The following is a 20646-nucleotide window of genomic DNA, read 5'->3' as shown; positions in this document are numbered from 1 at the left end:
CCCCCCTTGCACGAGGAGCCCCCCTTGCACAAGGAGCCACCGTTGCACAAGGAGCTGTTGCACGAGGCCCTCCCCCCCCCCCCGGCCCCCTTGCACGAGGCCGTTGCACGAGGGCCTCCCAGTGCACGAGGGAGGCCGGAGGTGGTGACGTGGGGGGGGTGAAAAAGGGGGGGGATGAGTGGGGATGGGGATGGGGGGGGGGGGGGGGGGGGGGGGGACCCCGTTTCCCCGGGGGCCGCCGGGGGGCCACCGCCATCTGCTGAGGTTGGGGGGGGGGGGGGGGCAATTTTGGGGAGGGGGCTTCAGAGGAAAGGGGGGGGGGTGGGGGGGGGGGGGGGATGCGGGCGGGGGTCCGGCGGCCCCCGGGGCGGGGGCTAGTGCTCAGCAGCGGGGGCGCGCAGCTCGCCGTTGGCCGTGATCGGGGGTGGCGGGGGCGGAGGCGGGGGCCGCGCGGGGACCCCCCCGGCCCAGCTCACACCCGGGTCTGCTGCACCCACGGCGGAAAGCTGCCTCTCCTGCAAGGCACCGAGGGGGGCTTATTCACCCCCCCGCCCCCCCCATCGCCACCGAAAAGGGTCCCCGAAATGTCCCACACCCCCCCCCCCCCGAGCCGCCACCCCCCTCACACCCCCCACGTGTTGGGTCCCCCCCCCCCGCCGCCACCCCAAAAATCGGGGTGTGTCCCCCCCCCGCCCCCCCCAACCCCGACCCCATGGCACTCACCTGCGACGGCTCCGCGGGACCCTCCAGTGCGTGGCGGGGTCACACACACCCCCCCCCCCCCAAAATTTGTGTCGTGTCTCCCCCCCCCCCCAATCCCCTCCAAAGACAGGACATGGCACAGGGACGCGAGTGTCACCACCCCCCCCCCCCCCCCCCCCCAAAATAAAAGGGTGAGGTGAGATGGGGACACGAGACACAAGGATGGAGACGAGGTGGGTGACGGCGGGCGCCAGCGCTGGGGGGGCGGGTGGGTGCCCCCCCTCCCCCCCCAACCCCAAAATAACCCCGCCACCCCCAGAGGGGACATGGGGACACCGGTGGTGTCCCCTCCCCTGCCCCCAAGGGGCCCCAGGGGGGACATGAGAGGGACAGGGACAGCCCAAAGCCATGTCCCCAAGGGTCCCCTGTGTCCCTTGGGGGACATGGGGACACAGGAGGGACATGGGGACACCCCCGCACCATGTCCCCAAGGGTCCCCAGTGTCCCTTGGGGGACATGGGGACACAGGAGGGACATGGGGACACCCCCGCACCATGTCCCCAAGGGTCCCCAGTGTCCCTTGGGGGACATGGGGACACAGGAGGGACATGGGGACACCCCCGCACCATGTCCCCAAGGGTCCCCAGTGTCCCTTGGGGGACATGGGGACACAGGAGGGACGTGGGGACACCCCAGCACCATGTCCCCAGCGAGACACGGGGACATAAGGTGGACAGGGACACCCTGGATCCTTGTCCCCGGTGGGGACATGGGGACACAGGGGGACAGAGACACCCCAGCTTCATGTCCCCAAGGGTCCCTTGGGGGACATGGGGACATGCGAGGGACATGGGGACACCCTGGATCTGTGTCCTCTGGGGGACAAAGGACTCCAGGAGGGGACAAGGACACCCCGGTGGCATGTCCTAGCCATGACACGGGAGGGACAGGGACACCCTGGATCAATGTCACGGAGGGGACAAGGGACATGGGGATGCGGGGACATCCCGGATCTGCGTCCTCTGGGACGGATCGGGACGAGGGAGGCCAGGGAGGGGACACGGTCCTGCGGTGACACAGCGGGGACATGGGGACATCCCGGGTCCATGTCCCCAGGGGTTCCCAGTGTCCCTGGGGGACATGGGGACACCCCAGCAGCATGTCCCCAAGGGCTTCCCAGTGTCCCCAGGGGACATGGACACACGAGGGGGACACGGGGACGTACGAGGGACATGGGGACACCTAGCTCCATGTCCCCGTGGGTTCCCAGTGTCCACAGAGGGGGACATGGGGACATGGGAAGGACATGGGGGACACACCAGCCTCATGTCCCTTACTGGTCCTTGGGGACATGGAGACGCACGAGGGACATGGGGACAGCTGGACCCATGTCCCCAAGGGTCCCCCCAGTGTCCTTTGGGGGACATGGGGACACAGGAGGGACGTGGGGACATCATGGATCCATGTCCCCAGGGGTTCCTCAGTGTCCCTGGGGGACATGGGGACACAGAAGGGACATGGGGACGCCCTGGATCCATGTCCCCAGGGGTTCCCCAGTGTCCCTGGGGGACATGGGGACACGAGGAGGACATGGGGACATCCTGGATCTGTGTCCCCAAGGGGTTCCCAGTGTCCCTGGGGGACATGGGGACACAAGAGGGACATGGGGACAGCCCTGCATCATGTCCCCAGGGGTTCCCAATGTCCCTGGGGGACATGGGGACACCTCTGAATCATGTCCCCAAGGGTCCCCAGTGTCCCCTGGGGGAACAGGGGACACAAGAGGGACATGGGGACATGCTGGATCTGTGTCCCCAAGGGTTCCCCAGTGTCCCTGGAGGACACGAGGACATGAGGGTGACACTGGGGACACCCCAGATCCATGTCCCTACGGGTTCGCAGTGTCCAGGGGACACCAGAGGGGCACGGGGACACCCCCAACCCCATGTCCCCAAGGGACAGGGGGACACCTCAGCTCCGTCCCTACGATCCCCCAGCGTCCCTGGGGGACACGGGGGGGGGGGACAATGGGGACACCCAAGGGTCCCCTGGGGCAGCGGGGCACTACCTATGGGTGGGGGGGGGGACAGGGGGGACGGGGATGGGGACAAGGACCCACCTGGCGTGTCACCGGAGGCCGAGGGTCCCGTGACAAAGGCAGGGCTGGCCCGCGCTACCTGACGGACAGCTAGGATGAAGAGAGACACGGGGGGGTCAGGGCCACCGGGGGCGGGGGGGGGGACACGCTCGTCCCCGTGGGAATTTGGGGGCGGGGGGGGGGGTGGCACCGGGGGCTTGGGGACACGCCGTGTCCCGGTGGTGGCCTTGGAGGTGGCCCTATGTTGGGGGAAGGGGCCCCAACCCAAGGAGGGGGCCCGGCACCGGCTCCATCACCTGGGGGGGGGGGAAGGAGATGGGGGGGGAAGGTGGCCTTGGGGACACGTTGGTGGCCCTGTCCCTAGGTCGGCTCGGGGGAACGGGGAGGGGACACTGTGGCTCTGTCCCCCCCCCCCCCCGCTTCGTGTCCCTCTGGTGTCCCCCCCTGGGGTGGCCCTGTCCCCCCCGCCCCGGGGTGGCTCTGTGCCCCCCGGGGATGGCTCTGTCCCCGTGTCCCCCCCCCCCCCAGGGGTGACCTTGTCCCCCTGGGGGGTGGCCCTGCACCCCCGGGGGGCGGGGGGGGGGGGTCACCTTGTCACTTCGGGGGTGACAGCGTACCCCCAGCAGTGGCTCTGTCCCCCAGAGGGGTCCCTGTGTCCCACCCTGGAGGTGGCCCTGTCCCCCACCCCCCACCCCCCACCCCCCCAGGGGTGACAGTGTCCCCTTGAGGGTGGCCCTGTCCCCCCCCCAGGGGTGGCTGTGTGCCGCCCCCCCCCCCCCCCCCCCCGTGGTCCCTATGTCCCCCCAGGGGTGACCGTGCCCACCCCAGGGGTCCCCATGGGACGGCCCTGTCCCCCTGCAGCCCCCCCCGGGGTGCCCATAACCCCCCCATGGGTTCCCATAACCCCCCCCCCAGAGGTACCCAGAGCCCCCAAATACCCCCCCAGGGCTTCCAACCCCCCCCCCCCCGGGATGCCAATACCCCCCATGGGGGCTAACAACCCCCCAGGGGTGCCCACAGACACCCCCCCCCCCCCAGATGCCCCCAAATTCCCCCAGGGAGGCCCAACCCCCCCATAAATGCCCATAGCCCCCCATAGATACCCCCAGGCCCCATAAATGCCCATACATACCCACAGCCCCCCCCCCCCGAGATGCCCATACCCCCCCATAGATGCCCCCATCCCCCCCATAACCCCATAGATCCCTCCCAGCCCCCCCCAGATGCCCACAGCCCCCCAACAAACACCCCCGTATATAGATACCCCCCCCATAAATGCCCATAGCCCCCAATAAATCCCCCCCATATAAATACCCCCCCATAAATACCCCCAGCCCCCAAATAAACACCCCTCCATATAAATACCCCCCATTATTGCCCATACCCCTCATAAATCCCCCCATAGATAGATACCCCCCATAAATGCCCATACCCCCCCATAAATCCCTCCCCATATACATACCCCTCCCATAAATGCCCCCAGCCCCCAATAACCCCCCCATATATATATATACCCCCCCATAAATGCCCCCAACCCCCAATAACCCCCTGATATATATATATATACCCCCCTATAAATGCCCCCAGCCCCCAATAACCCCCCCATATATATATACCCCCCATAAATGCCCCCAGCCCCCAATAACCCCCCCATATATATATATACCCCCCCATAAATGCCCCCAAGCCCCCAATAACCCCCCCATATATATATATATATATGCCCATAAATGCCCCCAACCCCCAATAACCCCCCCATATATATATACCCCCCATAAATGCCCCCAGCCCCCAATAACCCCCCCATATATATATATACCCCCCCATAAATGCCCCCAACCCCCAATAACCCCCCCATACATATATATACCCCCCCATAAATGCCTCCAACCCCCAATAACCCCCCCATATATATATACCCCCCATAAATGCCCCCAGCCCCCAATAACCCCCCCACACCTATCCCCCCCCATAATGCCCCCGGCCCCCAATAAGCCCCCCCCATGTATATATATCCCCCATAATGCCCCCATCCCCCAATAACCCCCCCATATATATATATATATCCCCCATAAATACCCCCAGCCCCTAATAACCCCCCCTACCCCTCCCATAATGCCCCCAGCCCCCAATAACCCCCCCATATATACATATACACACCCCCATAAATGCCCCCATCCGCCAATAACCCCCCATATATACATATATATATATCCCCCATAAATACCCCCAGCCCCTAATAACCCCCCCCCACCTACCCCCCCCCATAATGCCCCCAGCCCCCAATAACCCCCCCCCCCCCAAAATACCCACATACCCCCGACAAACCCCCCCAACCCTCCTCCGTCTCCCCAAACCCCCTTCCCACATGGGTGCCCCTCACCCCCCCCCGCCCCCCCCCCCCACCCCAGGGGGCTGCCCCCCCCCCAGCGCGGCGGTGGGATGGCCGTGGGCACACGGAGCAGAGCAATGACATTGTAATTTCCACCTGAGCGTCGAGCAGCCGCCGCCGGCCCTCGGGGGGGTCGTGGGCGCCCAAGTGATCCCTGCGCAGCTCCTGCTCCACCAGCATCAGCCTGCGGGGCCAGGCTTCACCGGGGTCACGCTGCCACCCCCCCCCAAAAGCGGGGGGACGCGCGCCCCCCACCCACCCCCACCCCGCTGGCCTTTGGGTGGGGGGGTGCCCTCGGGGACATCGCGTTGGGGGGGGGGGGGGTGGGAAACGCGGTGCTGCCACCCCCCCCCCCCCCCCCAAAACCCACCCGGGGATGGGGACACCCCAAACAGGCACACATGGGGATACCCCAAGGGATGGGGACACCCCCCCCGGGGACAAACCCTAGGGACGTGGGGGCACCCCAGTGACACGCTGTCACCCGCCAGGGACACCCCTGGGGATAAACCCGAGGGACATGGGGACACCCCAGTGCTGGGGACAGACCCGAGGGACATGGGGACAGCCCAGTGACATGCCATCCCCCCCCCCCCCCCCCCCCGCAAGGGAGGGTGACATCCCTGGGGATAGACCCTAGGGATGTGGGGACACCCCAGTGGCACGCTGCCACCCCCCAGGGACACCCCTGGGGACAAACCCTAGGGACACCTGCAGTGACACGCTGCCACCCCCCAGGGGCACCCCTGCAGCAGGGTCACCTTGCCACCCATCCCAGGAACATGCGGGGACATCCTAGGGACACCCTGGGGAAGCCTTGGGGACACGGCGGGGGGGACAAGGTGGGGACAATCCCAGGACACAGAGGGACGCCCTGGGGCCATGCTGCCACCCAGCCCTGGGGACACCCTGGGGACACGGGGACAGGGCCAGTGGGGTGGACCCTGGGAGGGGACAGGGATGGTGGGGACAGGGACCCAGCCCATGGGGAGGGGACAGCAGGGGACCACAAGCCACCAAGCACTGGGACCTCCTCATGTCCCCCCACTTCTGTCGCCATGCACGTCCCATGTCCCCCCCCAGCCCTGTCCCCGTCCTGTCACCCCTTGTCTTGGTGGCCCTCCCTACCTCATGTCCCCAGCCCCCTCCTTGTCCTGTTGTGTCCCCACAGAGGTCCCTGTTCCTCCATGTACCCCCATGTCCCCTGTGTCCCCATGTCCCTCTATGTCACCCATATCCTGCTGTCCCCGTGTCCCTCTATGTCCCCATATGTTCCGTGTCCCTCTGTGTCCCCCTATGTCCCCATGTCTGTGTCCCTCTTTGTCCCTTGTGTTGTTCTTTGTCCCCACGTCCATCTACGTTCCCCATGTCCATCTACGTCCCCCGTGTCCCTCTATGTCCCCTATGTCCCTCCGTGTCCTCCATGTCCTTCCCTGTTCCCGGTGTCCCTCTATGTCCCCACAGCCTCCACGTCCCCCTAAGCTCCACATCCCTCTGTGCTTGCCATGTCCCTCATGTCCCCATATGTTCTGTGTTCCTCCGTGTCCCCCATGTCCCTCTGTGTCCCCATGTCCCTCTGCGCTACCAGTGTTCCTCCATGTCCCCATTGTCTCCATGTCCCTCATGTCCCTCTATGTCCCCATATGTTCCATGTCCCTCTACGTCCCCCATGTCCCACTACGTCCCCATATGTTCCACGTCCCTCTGTGTCCCCTATGTCCCCCTATGTCCTCATATGTTCCGTGTCCCTCTATGTCCCCAGTGTCCCTCTATGTCCCCATATGCTCCATGTCCATCTATGCTTCCCACGTCCCTCTATGTCCCCCATGTCCCCCTGTGTCCTCATATGTTCCATGTCCCTCTGTGCCCCCGTGTCCCTCTGTGTCCTCTGTGTCCCACTACATCCCCATATGCTCCATGTTCCTCTACATCCCCCATGTCCCCATATGCCCCCGTATGTTCTATGTCCCTCTGTGCCCCCATGTTCCTGTATGTCCCCATGTCCCTCTGTGCCCCCCTGTGTCCCCATATGTTCCACGCCCATCTATGTCCCCCATGTCCCACTATGTCCCCATATGTTCCATGTCCATCTGTGCTCCTCATGTCCCCATGTTCCATGTCCCTCTGTGCCCCCGTGTGTCCCCATGCGTTCCATGTCCCTCTACATCCCCCATGCCCCCATATGTCCCCGTATGTTCTATGTCCCTCTGTGCCCCCATGTTCCTCTATGTCCCCATGTCCCTCTGTGCCCCCCTGTGTCCCCATACGTTCCATGTCCCTCTATGTCCCCCGAGTCCCCCTATGTTCTATGTCCCTCTAACCCTCCCATGCCCCCCTGTGTCCCCATATGTTCCATGTCCTTCTACACCTCCCATATCCCCCTATACCCCCAACATCCCCCTACACCCATCTATCCCCCATACCCCCTATGTCCCCCCTCCCATATCCTGAAGCCCTCCCATCCCTCTCCTTCCCCACACCCCAACACCCCCCCGAAATCCACCCCCCCCCCCCCCCCCCGGCCGGGTCCCTCCCTCACCTGCCGATGATGCTCTTGATCTGCGAGTCCTTCTCGGCCTGCTGCTGCCGCAGGCGCTTCTCGCTCTGCTCCAGGCGGTGCTGGTACTGCAGCAGGATGCGGCTCGTCTGCTCCTCCTGCGACACCAGGCGCCGCTCGTACTCCTCCAGCTTGCGGTTGGACATGTGCAGCCGCTCCTTCAGCGAGTGGATCTCCTCCTCGTACTCCTTCACCTGCCACAGCACACACTGCAGGGCGCCTGGGTCCCCCCCCCCGCCACCACCACCGCACCCAGGACCCCCCCCCCAGAAGCAATACCCGGGCGCCTGGGTCAAACCCGTGGGAATGGTTGGGTCAACTCCGTGGGGACATCTGGGTCAACCCCATGGAGACTCTTGGGTCAACACCCTGAGGATTCTTAGGTCACCCCATGGGGACGCTTGGGTGAACCCCATGGGGACACCTGGGTCGACCTCATGGGGACACTTGGGTCAACCCCATGGAGATGCTTGGGTCAACCCCATGGGGACACCTAGGTCAACCCCATGGGGATGCTTGGGTCAACCCAATGGTGATGCTTTGGTCAACCCCATGGGGACATACTGACACCTGGGTCAACCCCATGGGGATATATGGACACCTGGGTCAATCCCATGGGGATGCTTGGGTCATCCCCATGGGGACACCTTGGGTCAACCCCATGGTGATGCATGGATGCCTGGTCAACCCCATGGGGACACCTGGGTCAACCTCATGGGGACACCTTGGGTCCTCAGGACCCCTGCCACCCTAAATGCTGAACCCTTATGTCCCCATGTCACCCTAAAAACCCAGACACCCGCACGCCCAGAACCTGGCTCCATCACGGTCACCTCCTACAACCTGGGTCACCCTAAACCCCAAACTCTTGGATCCCTGGAACCCGCCTCACCCTAAAACCCGCCCCCCCCCCCCCAGGGTCCTCGCCCCCTTGTCACCCCCCAGGACCTGGTGCTGGGTCCCGCGGGTGGCCCTACCCGGTCCAGCCGGCTCTCGTCCATGGACTTGGAGTACTCCTTGAGCTTGTACTCCTCGCGCTCGATGTGGGAGCTCTCGATGTCGGCCGAGAGGTGCGGCATGTTGGACACCCAGGCCACCGTGCGCTCGGCCGCCGGCATCACCGGGTTCAGCGTTGACGGCGTCTGTGAGGCCTGGGGGGGAACACAAACGGGATGGGACCCCCCCACCTTGTGTCCCCATCCCCACCATGTCCCCATGTCCACTCCATGTCTCTCATCCCCACTATGTCCCCCATCACCCCCGTATCTCCATGCCCCTATCCTATGTCCCCCATGTCCCCGTATCCCCATGTTCCCACCAGACCCCATGTCCCCATGTCCCAGTAGTCCCACGTCTCTCATCGCATGTCCCCATCATGCCCCCCATGTCCCAGTATCCCTCCATGTCCCTATGTCACCCCCCCATCCCAGTTGTATCCCATGTCCCCATTATGTCCTCCATGGCCCCATCTCCCCATGCCCCCCATGTCCCCACTGTGTCCTGTCTCCCCCCATGTCTCTGTCCGCCATATCCCAGCTGTCCCCCATGTCCTCATGCCCCCAATGCCCCTATGCCTCCACCATGTCCTCCATGTCCCTATGCCCTCCATGTCCCAGCTGTCCCCTATGTCCCCATGTCCCCCATGTCCCCATCATTTCCTCTATGCCTCTATGTCCCCCATAACCCCATGTCCTAGCTGTTCCCAATGTTCTCACACCCCCTATATCCCCCATGTCCCCATGCCTCCCATGTCTCCACCATGTCCCCCATGCCCCTACGTCGCCCATAGCCCCATGTCCCAGCTATCCCCCATGTCCCAGCTGTCCCCCATGTCCCCATGTCCCCATCATGTCTCCTATGTCCCCCATAGCCCCATGTCCCAGCTATCCCCCATGTGCCCACACCCCCTAAACCCCCCATGTCCCCACACCCCCCATGTGTTCCCCCCCATCCCCACCTGCTTGGTGACCGGTGGCTTCATCCCAGCCACCGATGCCTCCTTGGCCAGGGAGGGCTGCCGGGACCGGGGGGGCCCGTAGGTGGGCTCAGGGGATGCCAGCAGGTTCCCGCTGGCTGGCCGTGGTTTGGAGGGCACCCCCAGGGCCGCCGGCCCCTGCCCCCCACCCTTCCCTGCCCGGGCTCCCCGGGGGGTGGGTGGCGGGGGGGCCCCGATGGTGATCTGGGGGGGGGCCAGGCTGTCCTGCAGGGAGAGCTGCCGCCGGCTGAAGTCCCCCCCCGGCCGGGCGAACTCATCGCTATAGCTGTGGCTGTGGGTGATGTGCTTGGGGGGAGGCGCCGCCAGCTCCTCGCTCTTGCTGTACCCGTGCAAGGGGGGGGCGAAGGGCCCCTCGCTCCCCCCGCCTGTCTCGGGACGCAGGGGGCCATCGGCCGCCAGGTGAAAGAGGGGGTTCTGGAAAGAGAGGGGCACCCGCAGCTGCGGCCCCCCCGGTTCCGGCACCCCTAAACGGGGGGGAGCCAAGCTGGAGGCACTGCCCTGGGACAGGCGACCGGGACGAAGCCCCCCGCCGCCCCCCGGGGCTGGACCACCGGCAGCAGCCAGCAACTCGGCGGGCAGGCTGGGGACGCTGTCCACGCGGCCATCCTGGAGGTCCAGCATGGAGACACTCTTGCCCACCCCCAGAGCTCGCCCCCCCTCCGGCTCCGTCAGGTCCGAGCTGCTGGTGCAGTAAGCGGGCGAGGAGCGGGCGAGGGGGGGGCGGCTCAGCACCAACACCTCCGGCGGCCCCTTCTCCTGTGGCGGGGAGGGCAGGCGCGGCACCTCCATGGAGCTGGGGAGGGGGGCAGAGGGAAGGGTTGTGGAGAAGGGGGGGGGACAACCGCCGGGGGGTCCCCGGGGAGGGTGGGAGGGAGAGGAGGGATGGAGCTGGGTCCTCTTGGGGTGGGGACACACCCCAGGGATGGCCCAGATGGTGGTCTTCAGGCGGTACCCATCCCTGTCCCATCCTCACCCCATCTCCATCCTCGTCCCAGTCCCATCCCCATCCCATCCATGTTTCTACTTCATCCCTGTCTCCAGCCCCATCTCCAGCCCCATTTTCATCCTCATCCCATCCTATTCCATCTCCATCCCCATCCCAACCCCATTTCTACCTCATCCCTATCTCCATCTCCATCCCCGTTCTCATCCCCAACCCTTTCTATCCCATCCCCCTCTCCAGCTCCATCTCAACCTATTCCATCCCCAGCCCCATCCCATCCCCATTCCCACCCCCAATCCCATCTCCATCACCATCTCCAGCTCCATCCATTTCTATCCCATCTCCAATCCCATTTCCGTCCCCATTCTCATCCCATCTCCATCCCCATCCCCAACCTCAACTCCATCTCTATCCCATCCCATCCCATCCCATCCCATCCCATCCCATCCCATCCCATCCCCATCCCTATCCCTATCCCCATCCCCATCTCATCCCATCACATCCCCATCCCCATCCCCATCCCATCCCATCCCATCCCCATCCCATCCCATCCCATCCCATCCCATCCCCATCCCTATCCCTATCCCCATCCCCATCCCATCCCATCCCATCCCCATCCCCATCCCCATCCCCATCCCATCCCATCCCATCCCATCCCATCCCATCCCCATCCCTATCCCTATCCCCATCCCCATCTCATCCCATCACATCCCCATCCCTATCCCTATCCCCATCCCATCCCATCCCATCCCATCCCATCCCATCCCATCCCATCCCATCCCATCCCATCCCATCCCATCCCCATCCCATCCCATCCCCATCCCCATCCCAACCCACCCCATCCCGCCCCATCACCCACCTGTTAAGGCCCCGCACCATGTAGGACTGGAGGTCAACAGAGCTGTGGGGATAGACAACGGGTCACAACAGGGACCCCCACGGGGAGCAGGGGACACGCTGGGTGACACAGGGGGTAACTGGTGGGGACACCACAGCACCGTGCTGGGATACCGTGGCTGGGGGGGTGGAACGTGGGGCAGGATGTGGTGGCACCCATGGGGAAGTGGGGGGACACAGAGGGACCTCTCAGGGGGTCCCCACCTGTTGAGGTCACGGACGAGGTAGGGCTGGAGGTCAGCTGAGGGTCCCCGCAGCACCAGCCCCTTGGGGGGCAGCCGCTCCCCCTGGCTCGGCTGCCGCTGCAGGTGGGGGTTGCGCAGGGCCACGCTGATGTCCGTCAGCAGCCGGGGCAGCGGGCCCAGCTTCAGCAGGGCCTCCTGGGAAGGAAGTCGTCCGTGACTCCCCTTTTCCCCTGCAAATTCCACCCCCCCAGAACCCCACCAACCTCCTCCCTGGGAGGGCATGGGTTGATGGGACCCCAGTGACCTCCCCTTGAGGGACACACAAGTGGATGAGACCCCAAAAGAGCTCCCTGGGGAACGTGGGCTAGTAGGACCCCAAAATGACTTCCTAGAGGGGGGCATGGGAACCCAACATGGCCCCTGAGGGTTGCACGGGTGGTTGGGACCCCAAAATGTCCTCCCAGTGGTAGCCAGATGTCCAAGACCCCAGAACACCCCACAGGGTGGACCAAAGCACCCAGGTCCCCGATGACCACCCAGGAGAGGACCAAGGCACCCAGGTCCCTGATGACCACCCAGGAGAAGACCAAGGCACCCAGGTCCCCGATGACCACCCAGGAGAGCACCCAGATGTCCCGGGTACCTTGCTGAGCTGGGACATGACCTCCCAAAGGAGGGCGTGCAGGGTGGAGAGCTCACGGCCCAGGTCGATGTAGCCCTCGAAGCTGGTGCTGTTGGTGAGGGTGTCCAGGTTGGAGATCTCGTAGAGGAACTGCTGCATGCTGGTCCATTCCAGCTCCAGGAATTCATTCATGAAGGCCATGTACTCCTCCTTGCTGCCAAACCTGCAGGCGGGCGCTCAGAGGGGTCCCCACTCTCCCCACTACCAGCTGGCCCCACCGCTGGCCCCACGTGCCGCTCTCTGTCCCTTCTGTCCCTCCGGCTTCCAGTCGTCTGGTCATAAAGCCACGTCTGACCTTCATCCAGCTCCTCTTCCATTTGTTCTCCATCCATCTGCAAACTCTTTCCTCTGTCTTCCATCCATCTTTCTTTCATCCAACCCATCCATAAGTCTTTTCATCCATACCTAAGTCCATCCATCCACCCATCCATCCATCCATCCGTCCGTCCGTCTGTCCATCTGTATCATACCCATCTGTCCATCTCCCCTCCATCCACCACCTCACTCATCTTCCATGCATCATCCATCAACTCATCCACCTTCTCATCCATTCATCCATGACTCGTCCATCTTCATTCTATCTATTCATCTTCTCCAACAACTCATCCATCTTCTGCCTGTTCATCTTCTATACTCATCCATCTTCTCATCCATTCACCCAATAACTCGTCCATCTGCATTCTATTTGTCCATTTTCTGTCCACCAACTCATCCACCTTCTGTCCATCATCCATCAACTCACCCATCCATCTTATCTCCATCTGTCTGGCTTCCCTCCATCCAACTCATCCATCCATCTGCCAAATCTCTCACCTACCTTCCACTCATTATCCATCAACTGGTCCATCCATACTCCATCCATTTACCCATCTTCTGTGCATCCAGCTTATCCTTCCACCCACCCACCCACCCATCCATCCATCCATCCGTCTGTCCGTCCGTCTGCCCATCCATCCATCATCTATCCATCATCCATCCATCCATTCATCTATCCATTCATCATCCATCCATCCTTCCATCCATCCATCCACCCACCAACTCACCCATCCAACTTCCCTTCGTCTACCTACCAATCCATCCAAGCACCATCTACCCGCAGACCTTCAGATCCACCTTCCCTCCATTCTCCACCCATCCGACCACTGTTGCCCACCACCACCCCTCCCTGCTCCCCTCTGGGTTCTCACTTGGTGAAGTTGGCCAGGTTCTGGATGACCTTGGCGATGAGGGTGAGGGTACGGGCAGTCTGCTCGTCAGGGTACTCCTGCATGAGGCCGAAGAGGCTGGGGGACATCACGGCGGGGCAAAGGAACCGCAGGAAGAGCGAGGCGCTGATCAGCCGGTCGGCGATGTCCTCGCGGCCCCGCTCGGCGCACCGCAGCCGCCACGAGGCAAAGACCTCCTTCAGCTCCCGTGGGAACACGCTGTGCCAGGGAGGGACATGGTCAGGATCCCGCGGTGGGGACACCGGAGGACATCCCCAGCCCCGAGCAGCCCCGGGGACTCACCAGTGCGAGTTGACCACCTTGCAGAGGGCGAGCTCGCAGCACATGCGGAGGTTGGCCTGGTGGTCAGCCAAGGTGGAGGCCGAGCACTTCATGGGGTCAACCTCGCAGTTCTCCTCTGATTCGTACAATGCCCGGATGAACTCACCTGCGGGGGGATGGGGACAACAGCGGGGATCACCCCACTGTCCCACAGCCAGGCCACCCTGCTGGTGACATGGCCCCGAGCAGGGACAACTTGGTCGTCCCACAGCCAGACCACCCTGCTGGGGATACGGCCATGAGAAAGGACCACCATGCCCACAGGGACGTGATCTAAAGAAGGGACCACCCAACCTTTCCATGACCACAACAGTGGGGAGACAGCTGTGAGAAGGAACCACCAAACCATCCCATGGCCATGCCAACAGGCCACAGACGCAAGAAGGAACCTCCAAACCATCCCATGGCCATGCCAATGAGGACACTTCTATGAGCAGGGACCAGGGACCTCCCAACCATCCCATGGCCAGGCCACTCTAGTGGGGACACGGCTACGACACAGGACCATCCAACCATCCCCTGGTCATGCCAGTAGTGTCATGGCCATGTATGGGGACAACTCACCGTCCCACCGCCATGCCAACAGGGCCCTGCCTGCAACAAGGACCCCAAGCACTGGTGGGGCTCACCAATGGCATCCTTGAGGTATTTCTGGCCGATGAGTTTCAGGTACTCCTCTATGGCTTTCGTGGCGAGGGTGTTTTCCCGGAAGATCAGGTGCTCCCGGTCCATGAAGCGATCCACCTCCGTCATGGCCATGTCCGACAGGAAGTCCTGCCCATGGCCGTCAGGGCAGCCCAGTGCCCGCCTGCGCCCAGCCCACCCTCCCTGCATGTTTGTGTCCCACCTCCATCTTCTGCCCAGCCAGCCAGCCCTCCGTTCTCCATCTCTCTGTCCTTTGTCCATCCTTCTGTCCTCTATTCAGCTGCCATCCATCCATGCATCCATCTGCTGCCCATCCATCTGTCCTGTCCTCCATCTCTCATCCATCTGTACTCCACCGGTGCTCCATCCATCATCCATAAGCCCATCCATCCTTGCTTCATCTGACCTGTATTCATCCCTCTATCCATCTTTCTTCTACCCATCCGTTCTCCATCCACTCATCCATCCTTCACGTGCCTGTCCTCCATTCATCCTCCAGCTGTTCTCCATCCAACCTCCATCCATAATCATTTTTCCCTCATCTGTCCGTCCTTTGCCATCCCTCCTCCCTCCATCTTCCATGTGTATGCTCCATCCATCCTCCATCTGCCATCCTCCTCCATCACTCCTTTGCCATTTATTTTCCATGACTCTGTCCTCCATCCATCCTCCATCTCTTCTCTATCCATCCATCCTCCATCCATCCTGTCTGTCCAGCCATCTTTCCATCCATCCCCCATCATCTAACCATTCCCTTCTATCCATCCTCCAGCCAGCCAGCCAGCCTCCATCCCATCATCCATCTATCCTCAATCCATCCATCCATCCGTTAGTCCTCCACACCTGTCCTCTATCCATCCTCCATCCATCTCCCTATGCCTGCCCTCCATCCCTCCTCCATCTTTCCATCCATTCTTCCATCCCTCCATCCCTCTTCCATCCATCCCTCTTCCATCCATCCCTCTTCCATCCATCCATCCATCCTCCATCCCTCCATCCCTCCATCCTCCCTCCATCCATCCATCCATCCATCCCTCCATCCCTCCATCCTCCATCCCTCCTCCATCCATCCATCCACCCATCCATCCATCCATCATCACTCCTCCATCCCTCCGCCATCCGTTCTCCACCCCTCCCTCCGTCCTCCACCCCACCTTAGCCTTGCCGGTGCTCTGCAGGATGTGCACCAGTGCGCAGGCCACCTCCTCCTTGCTCTTGACGCTGAGCACGGGCTCAAGGACGGCACAGAGCATCCGGTAGTTGTTGGTGACGTACTCGGCGAACTCCTTGTAGAGTTCCATCGGGAGGATGCTCATGGTCTGGAAGCGGCTCTTGACGCGCAGGGCCGGGCAGCCGGCCTTGCTCTTGCTGCCGCTGGGCTGGCTGAGCGGGTACCACTGCTCGGCGAAGTGCCGCCCGGTGACGCTGGCGATGGGGATGCTCACCATCCCCACAGTAGTTGCTCTTGTCCTTCTTGCGCTTCTTGTCGGTGTCCTTGTAGAGGTGCAGGCGGATGGTGCGGACGGCCGGCAGGTTGTTGAACTCGAAGTGCTCGCCCCAGAAGACGTTGTCGGTGCGCGCCTTGCTGGTGGTGCGGGCGTAGAGCATGTCGTCCAGGCACAGCTCGCAGTAGTAGCGCTTCTTGGGGGGCAGGTCCCGCGCCTCGATCACCCATAGCTTCAGCACGTTGTCCACCCGCCGGCTGTTGTCCTGGGGAGGGAAGGGGGAGGGACAGCTGGGGATGAGGACAGCTGGGTGTGGGGCATGGGGTCACCAGGTGACCATCCTCGTCTCTACCTGATGGCCAGCTCCACCGGTGACCGTCTGCACCCCCACTAGGTGACCATATCCATCCAGGCCACGTGACCATCCCCATCGTCACCAGCTGACCAGCTCCATTCCCACCAGTTGGCCATCCCCACCAGGTGACCATCTCCAGCCCCACTTGTCGACCATGTCCACCACTTGACTATCTCCATTCCCACCAGGTGACCACCTCCATCCTCAACACTCGATCATCCCCATCCCCACCAGCTGACCATCCCCACCAGGTGACCAGCCCCAGCCCCACTTATTGACCATCCTCAGCCCCACTTGTAGACTATCCCCACCAGTTGACCATCTCCATCCCTACCAACTGACCATCTCCAGCCCCACTTGTTGACCATGTCCACTAGTTGACCATCTCCAGCCCCACCAGCTGACCACCACCGTCCCCACCAGGTGACCATCCCCACCAGTTGACCACCCCCAACCCCACCGGTTGACCACCCCCACAGAGGAGGTCGACCACCCCACCTTGTTGGGCTTCACGGCCCTCTGCAGGTTCTCGATCCACTTATCCCGCTCGGCAGCCGAGCGGCACGCAAAGCACTTGGTCCCCGAGGCCGTGGTGACCTGCGGGAAGGGGAAGGGACAGTGACAACAACGTGGGGGCCACCACCGCGGGGACACTGGGGGGGAGGGGGGGGCGGCCTTACCTCGAAGCAGAACTCCTGCCCCAGGATGCTGCTGTGGACCGCCTTGATGATGGAGTCCTCGTCCAGGTTGAGCTCCAGCGCCTCGGCCGCGCTGCTGGGGCTCAGCAGCGACTCGTGCGAGTGCGACTCCTTGAAGCTCTGCATCAACCGGGCCCTGCGGGGACGCGGGGGGGACGCTCGGGGGGACGCGGTTTGGGGTTGGGGAGGGGGGACGGCGGATTTTGGGGTAAGGGAAGGTGGTGGCGGTGGTGGTGGTGGGGGGAGATTTGGGGGGGGGGGGTTAGGGGGGGGGGTGCCCGGGGTTGGTGGTGGCATTGTGTATGGGGGGGGGGGTGGCATGCCAGTGGGGGGTGGGGGTGGGGGGGTGGCGGTGGCAGCGGTGGTGGCGGCGGGGGGGGGGGGGTACCTGGGGCATCCGCGCGGGACCTGGGGGCGCGTCCGCGGCGTCGGGACGGACAGAGAGAGACAGAGTCAGGGCTTGGGGAGGGGGGGGGACATGGGGGTGGGGGGGATATGGGGAGGGGGGGGGGAACATGACGGTGGGCACCCTCCCCCCTTTCCATGGGCATCCGGGGAGCCCCCCCACCCCCTCCCGAAACGGACGAGGGATTCCCCGAGTGGATGCGGGACTCCCCAAAAAGGGGGGGGGGGGGGAAACCCAGGCACGTATCACCCCAAAACGGCCCTGTGTCCCCCCCTTCCCCCCCCCCCCCCCCGGCACGGTGCAGCTGGCGCAGGTGAGCCACCCCCGGGTGCTAAATTTATCCCCGGGGCTGCGTAAGCAGCGGCCCCGCCACGTCCCCACGTCCCCGCGGCCGCCGTCACCGTCACCGTCACCGTGTCACCGGCACCGAGCGCACGCGGGGGCGGCGCGGATAAAAATACCCCGGCGAGAGGCGGCCCCCACCACCACCACCGACACCACCGCAAAAAAAAAAAAAAAAAAAAACACCCACCCGGATCGCCTGGTGCAGGGGACAGGGGAGCCCCCAGGGCGTCCCCATGGGGACGAGGACAAGGGGCATCCCCTGTGGGGTGAGGGGACAGGGGACATCCCCTCTGGGACAGGGGACATCCCCCACAAAGCGGGACGAGCCCCGGGGATGAGGGATGCTATCGGCAGCAGGGGACAAGGGACATCCCCCTCGGGGACCACTCGGCAGTATGGGGACAAGAGACCCCCCTCGGGGACAAGGGACAGCCCTCGGGGGCAAGGGACACCCCTGGGGATGAAGGGACTGGAGATCCCAACCCCTAGGGGCCACCTCCTGGGGACAAGGGGCACCCCGGGGGACAGAAAACCCCCTGGGGACGAGGCAACCCACCTCTGGGGACCCAGGGCCAGGAGACCCCACCTCCTGGCCGTCATCTCTCTGGGGACAAGGGACATCCCGGGGGGGGGGGGACACATGGGATCACCGCCACCCCCCCCTCTCCCCGGGGCCGTACCCCATCGGTGGCGGTGACGACGGTGACGGTGACGGTGACGCTGGGCCCGGTGCCAGGCCGGATCCTGCGCCCGGCTCCCACCCACCGGCTCCGGCTATAAACGGCACTGGCGCCGCCTGCCACCTGCCCGGCCACCCGGTCCCCAAAGTGTCCCCAAAGAGGAGGGGACGTGGTAGGGACCCGCCCCAGGCAGGGACACTGGGGACAACGGGGACATGCCTCAGATGGGGGTGTTGGGGACAGCGTGGACCTGCCCCACATGGGGACGTTGGGGACAACGGGGACATGCCCCGGATGGGGACGCTTGGGACAACGGGGACCTGCCCCGGATGGGGACATTGGGGACAGTGGGGACCTGCCCCACATGGGGACGTTGGGGACAGTGGGGACCTGCCCCACATGGGGACATTGGGGACAATGGGGACCACTCCACATGGGGACGCTGGGGACACTGGGGGCCACTCCACATGGGGACATTGGGGACGCCGGGGACCTGCCCCACATGGGGACGTTGGGGACATTGGGGACCTAACCCCCGCGGTGGGGTTGTCCCAGTGTCCAGCAGGAGGACACCCAGACCTGTCACCTCCAAACAGAGCCTGGGGACACTCGGCGCAGAGCTGTCCCCGTGCTGTCCCTGGTGCCACCAGGGGAGCGGGACTTGTCCCCTGGTTTGGGGACACTGGGGGAACCGGACTGTCCCTACGCCCACCGCGGTGCCACCCAGCGACCAAAGCTGTCCCCAACTCCGCCTTGGTGGCACCCAGGGACCAAAACTGTCCCCATGCCCCGGCTGTCCCCATCCCTGGGCCATCCCCAAACCTGCCCAGTGCCACCTGGGCAGCACAACTGTCCCCAACTCCACCTTGGTGGCACCCAGGGACCGAAACCGTCCCCATCCCAGGGCTGTCCCCAAACCTCCCCGCTGCCACCTGCACAGCGGCACCGTCCCCACGGCCACCCCCGGCGTCCCCCAGACCAGGATGGGAGCATCCCAGGGGGGTGACATCCCGGGGGGGGTGGTGACATCCCAGGGGGATGACATCCCGGGTGGGGGGTGACGTCCCAGGAGGGGGTGACATCCCAGGGGGTGGTGGTGTCCCAGGGGGGTGACATCCCAGGGGGGTGACATCCCAGGAGAGGGGGTGACATCCCAGGGGGGTGACATCTCAGGAGGGGGGGGGGGGCACATCCCAGGAGAGGGGGTGACATCCCAGGGGGGTGACATCTCAGGAGGGGGGGGGGGACACATCCCAGGAGAGGGGGGTGACATCCCAGGGGGGGTGACATCTCAGAGGGGGGGGTGACATCCCAGGGGGGTGACATCTCGGGGGGGGGGGAGGTGTGTGTGACATCCCAGGGGGGTGACATCTCAGGAGGGGGGGGGGGGGGGACATCCCAGGGGGGTGACATCTCGGGGGGGGGGATGTTGACATCCCAGGAGAGGGGGTGACATCCCAGGGGGGTGACATCCCAGGAGGGGGGGGTGACATCCCAGGAGAGGGGGTGACATCTCAGGAGGGGGGGGTGACAATCCCGGGGGGGAGGGGGGGGGGGGGGCTATGGTGTCCCTGGGGGGGCTGTGGCGACTTTATGTCCCTGGGGGGGGGGGGGGGGGGGGGGGGTAGTGTCAGTGGGGGGGCAGTGATGTCCCTGGGGGTGCTGTGACATCCCTGGGGGGGGGGGGGAGGGAGGGCTGTGGCATCCCAAGAGGGTGGCTGTGGTGTCCCCAAGGGGGGATGTTGGTGTGCCGGGGGGGGGGGGGGGGTGTTGATGTCCCCAGGGGGGTCGTGGTGTCCCCAAGGGGGGGGGGGGGGGGGGATGTTGATATCCCAGGGGTGTCTGTCGGTGACCCCAAGGGGGGGCAGTGTCGGTGTCCTGGGGGGGGGGGTGGGGGGATGATGTTGATGTCCCCGGGGGGATGTCGGTGTCCCCGGGGGGGGGTGGTGGGGGGGGTTGTCCCCGCGGTGTCCCCCCACCTGTCGTGGTCGGCGCTGCGGAAGCGGGGCAGGATCTGCCGGAAGCTGCTGGTGCGGTCGAGCTTGGGCTGGCTCTTGGTGCGCTTGATGGAGC

At 64.3% G+C, this 20646-nt stretch overlaps 1 protein-coding gene across 1 annotated transcript; it reads right to left on the bottom strand.

Annotated features, from left to right (window-relative positions):
• Positions 1-472: 472 nt before the first annotated feature.
• Positions 473-17278, bottom strand: SYNGAP1 (synaptic Ras GTPase activating protein 1). The gene is given in 15 exon segments (XM_035572573.1): positions 473-515; positions 5275-5376; positions 7732-7943; positions 8727-8900; positions 9707-10538; positions 11548-11589; positions 11790-11965; positions 12414-12615; positions 13640-13876; positions 13961-14105; positions 14629-14773; positions 15799-16098; positions 16100-16354; positions 16943-17041; positions 17125-17278. Coding segments are annotated over 15 exon segments (3108 nt in total). The 5' UTR covers positions 17269-17278.
• Between the last annotated feature and the right edge of the window lie 3368 nt (positions 17279-20646).

Source organism: Cygnus atratus, unplaced genomic scaffold (assembly GCF_013377495.2).
Source record: "Cygnus atratus isolate AKBS03 ecotype Queensland, Australia unplaced genomic scaffold, CAtr_DNAZoo_HiC_assembly HiC_scaffold_235, whole genome shotgun sequence".
Taxonomy (NCBI): Eukaryota; Metazoa; Chordata; class Aves; order Anseriformes; family Anatidae; genus Cygnus; species Cygnus atratus.
Note: the sequence above shows the minus strand (reverse complement) of the source record. Positions and strands in the feature narration are given on the sequence as shown.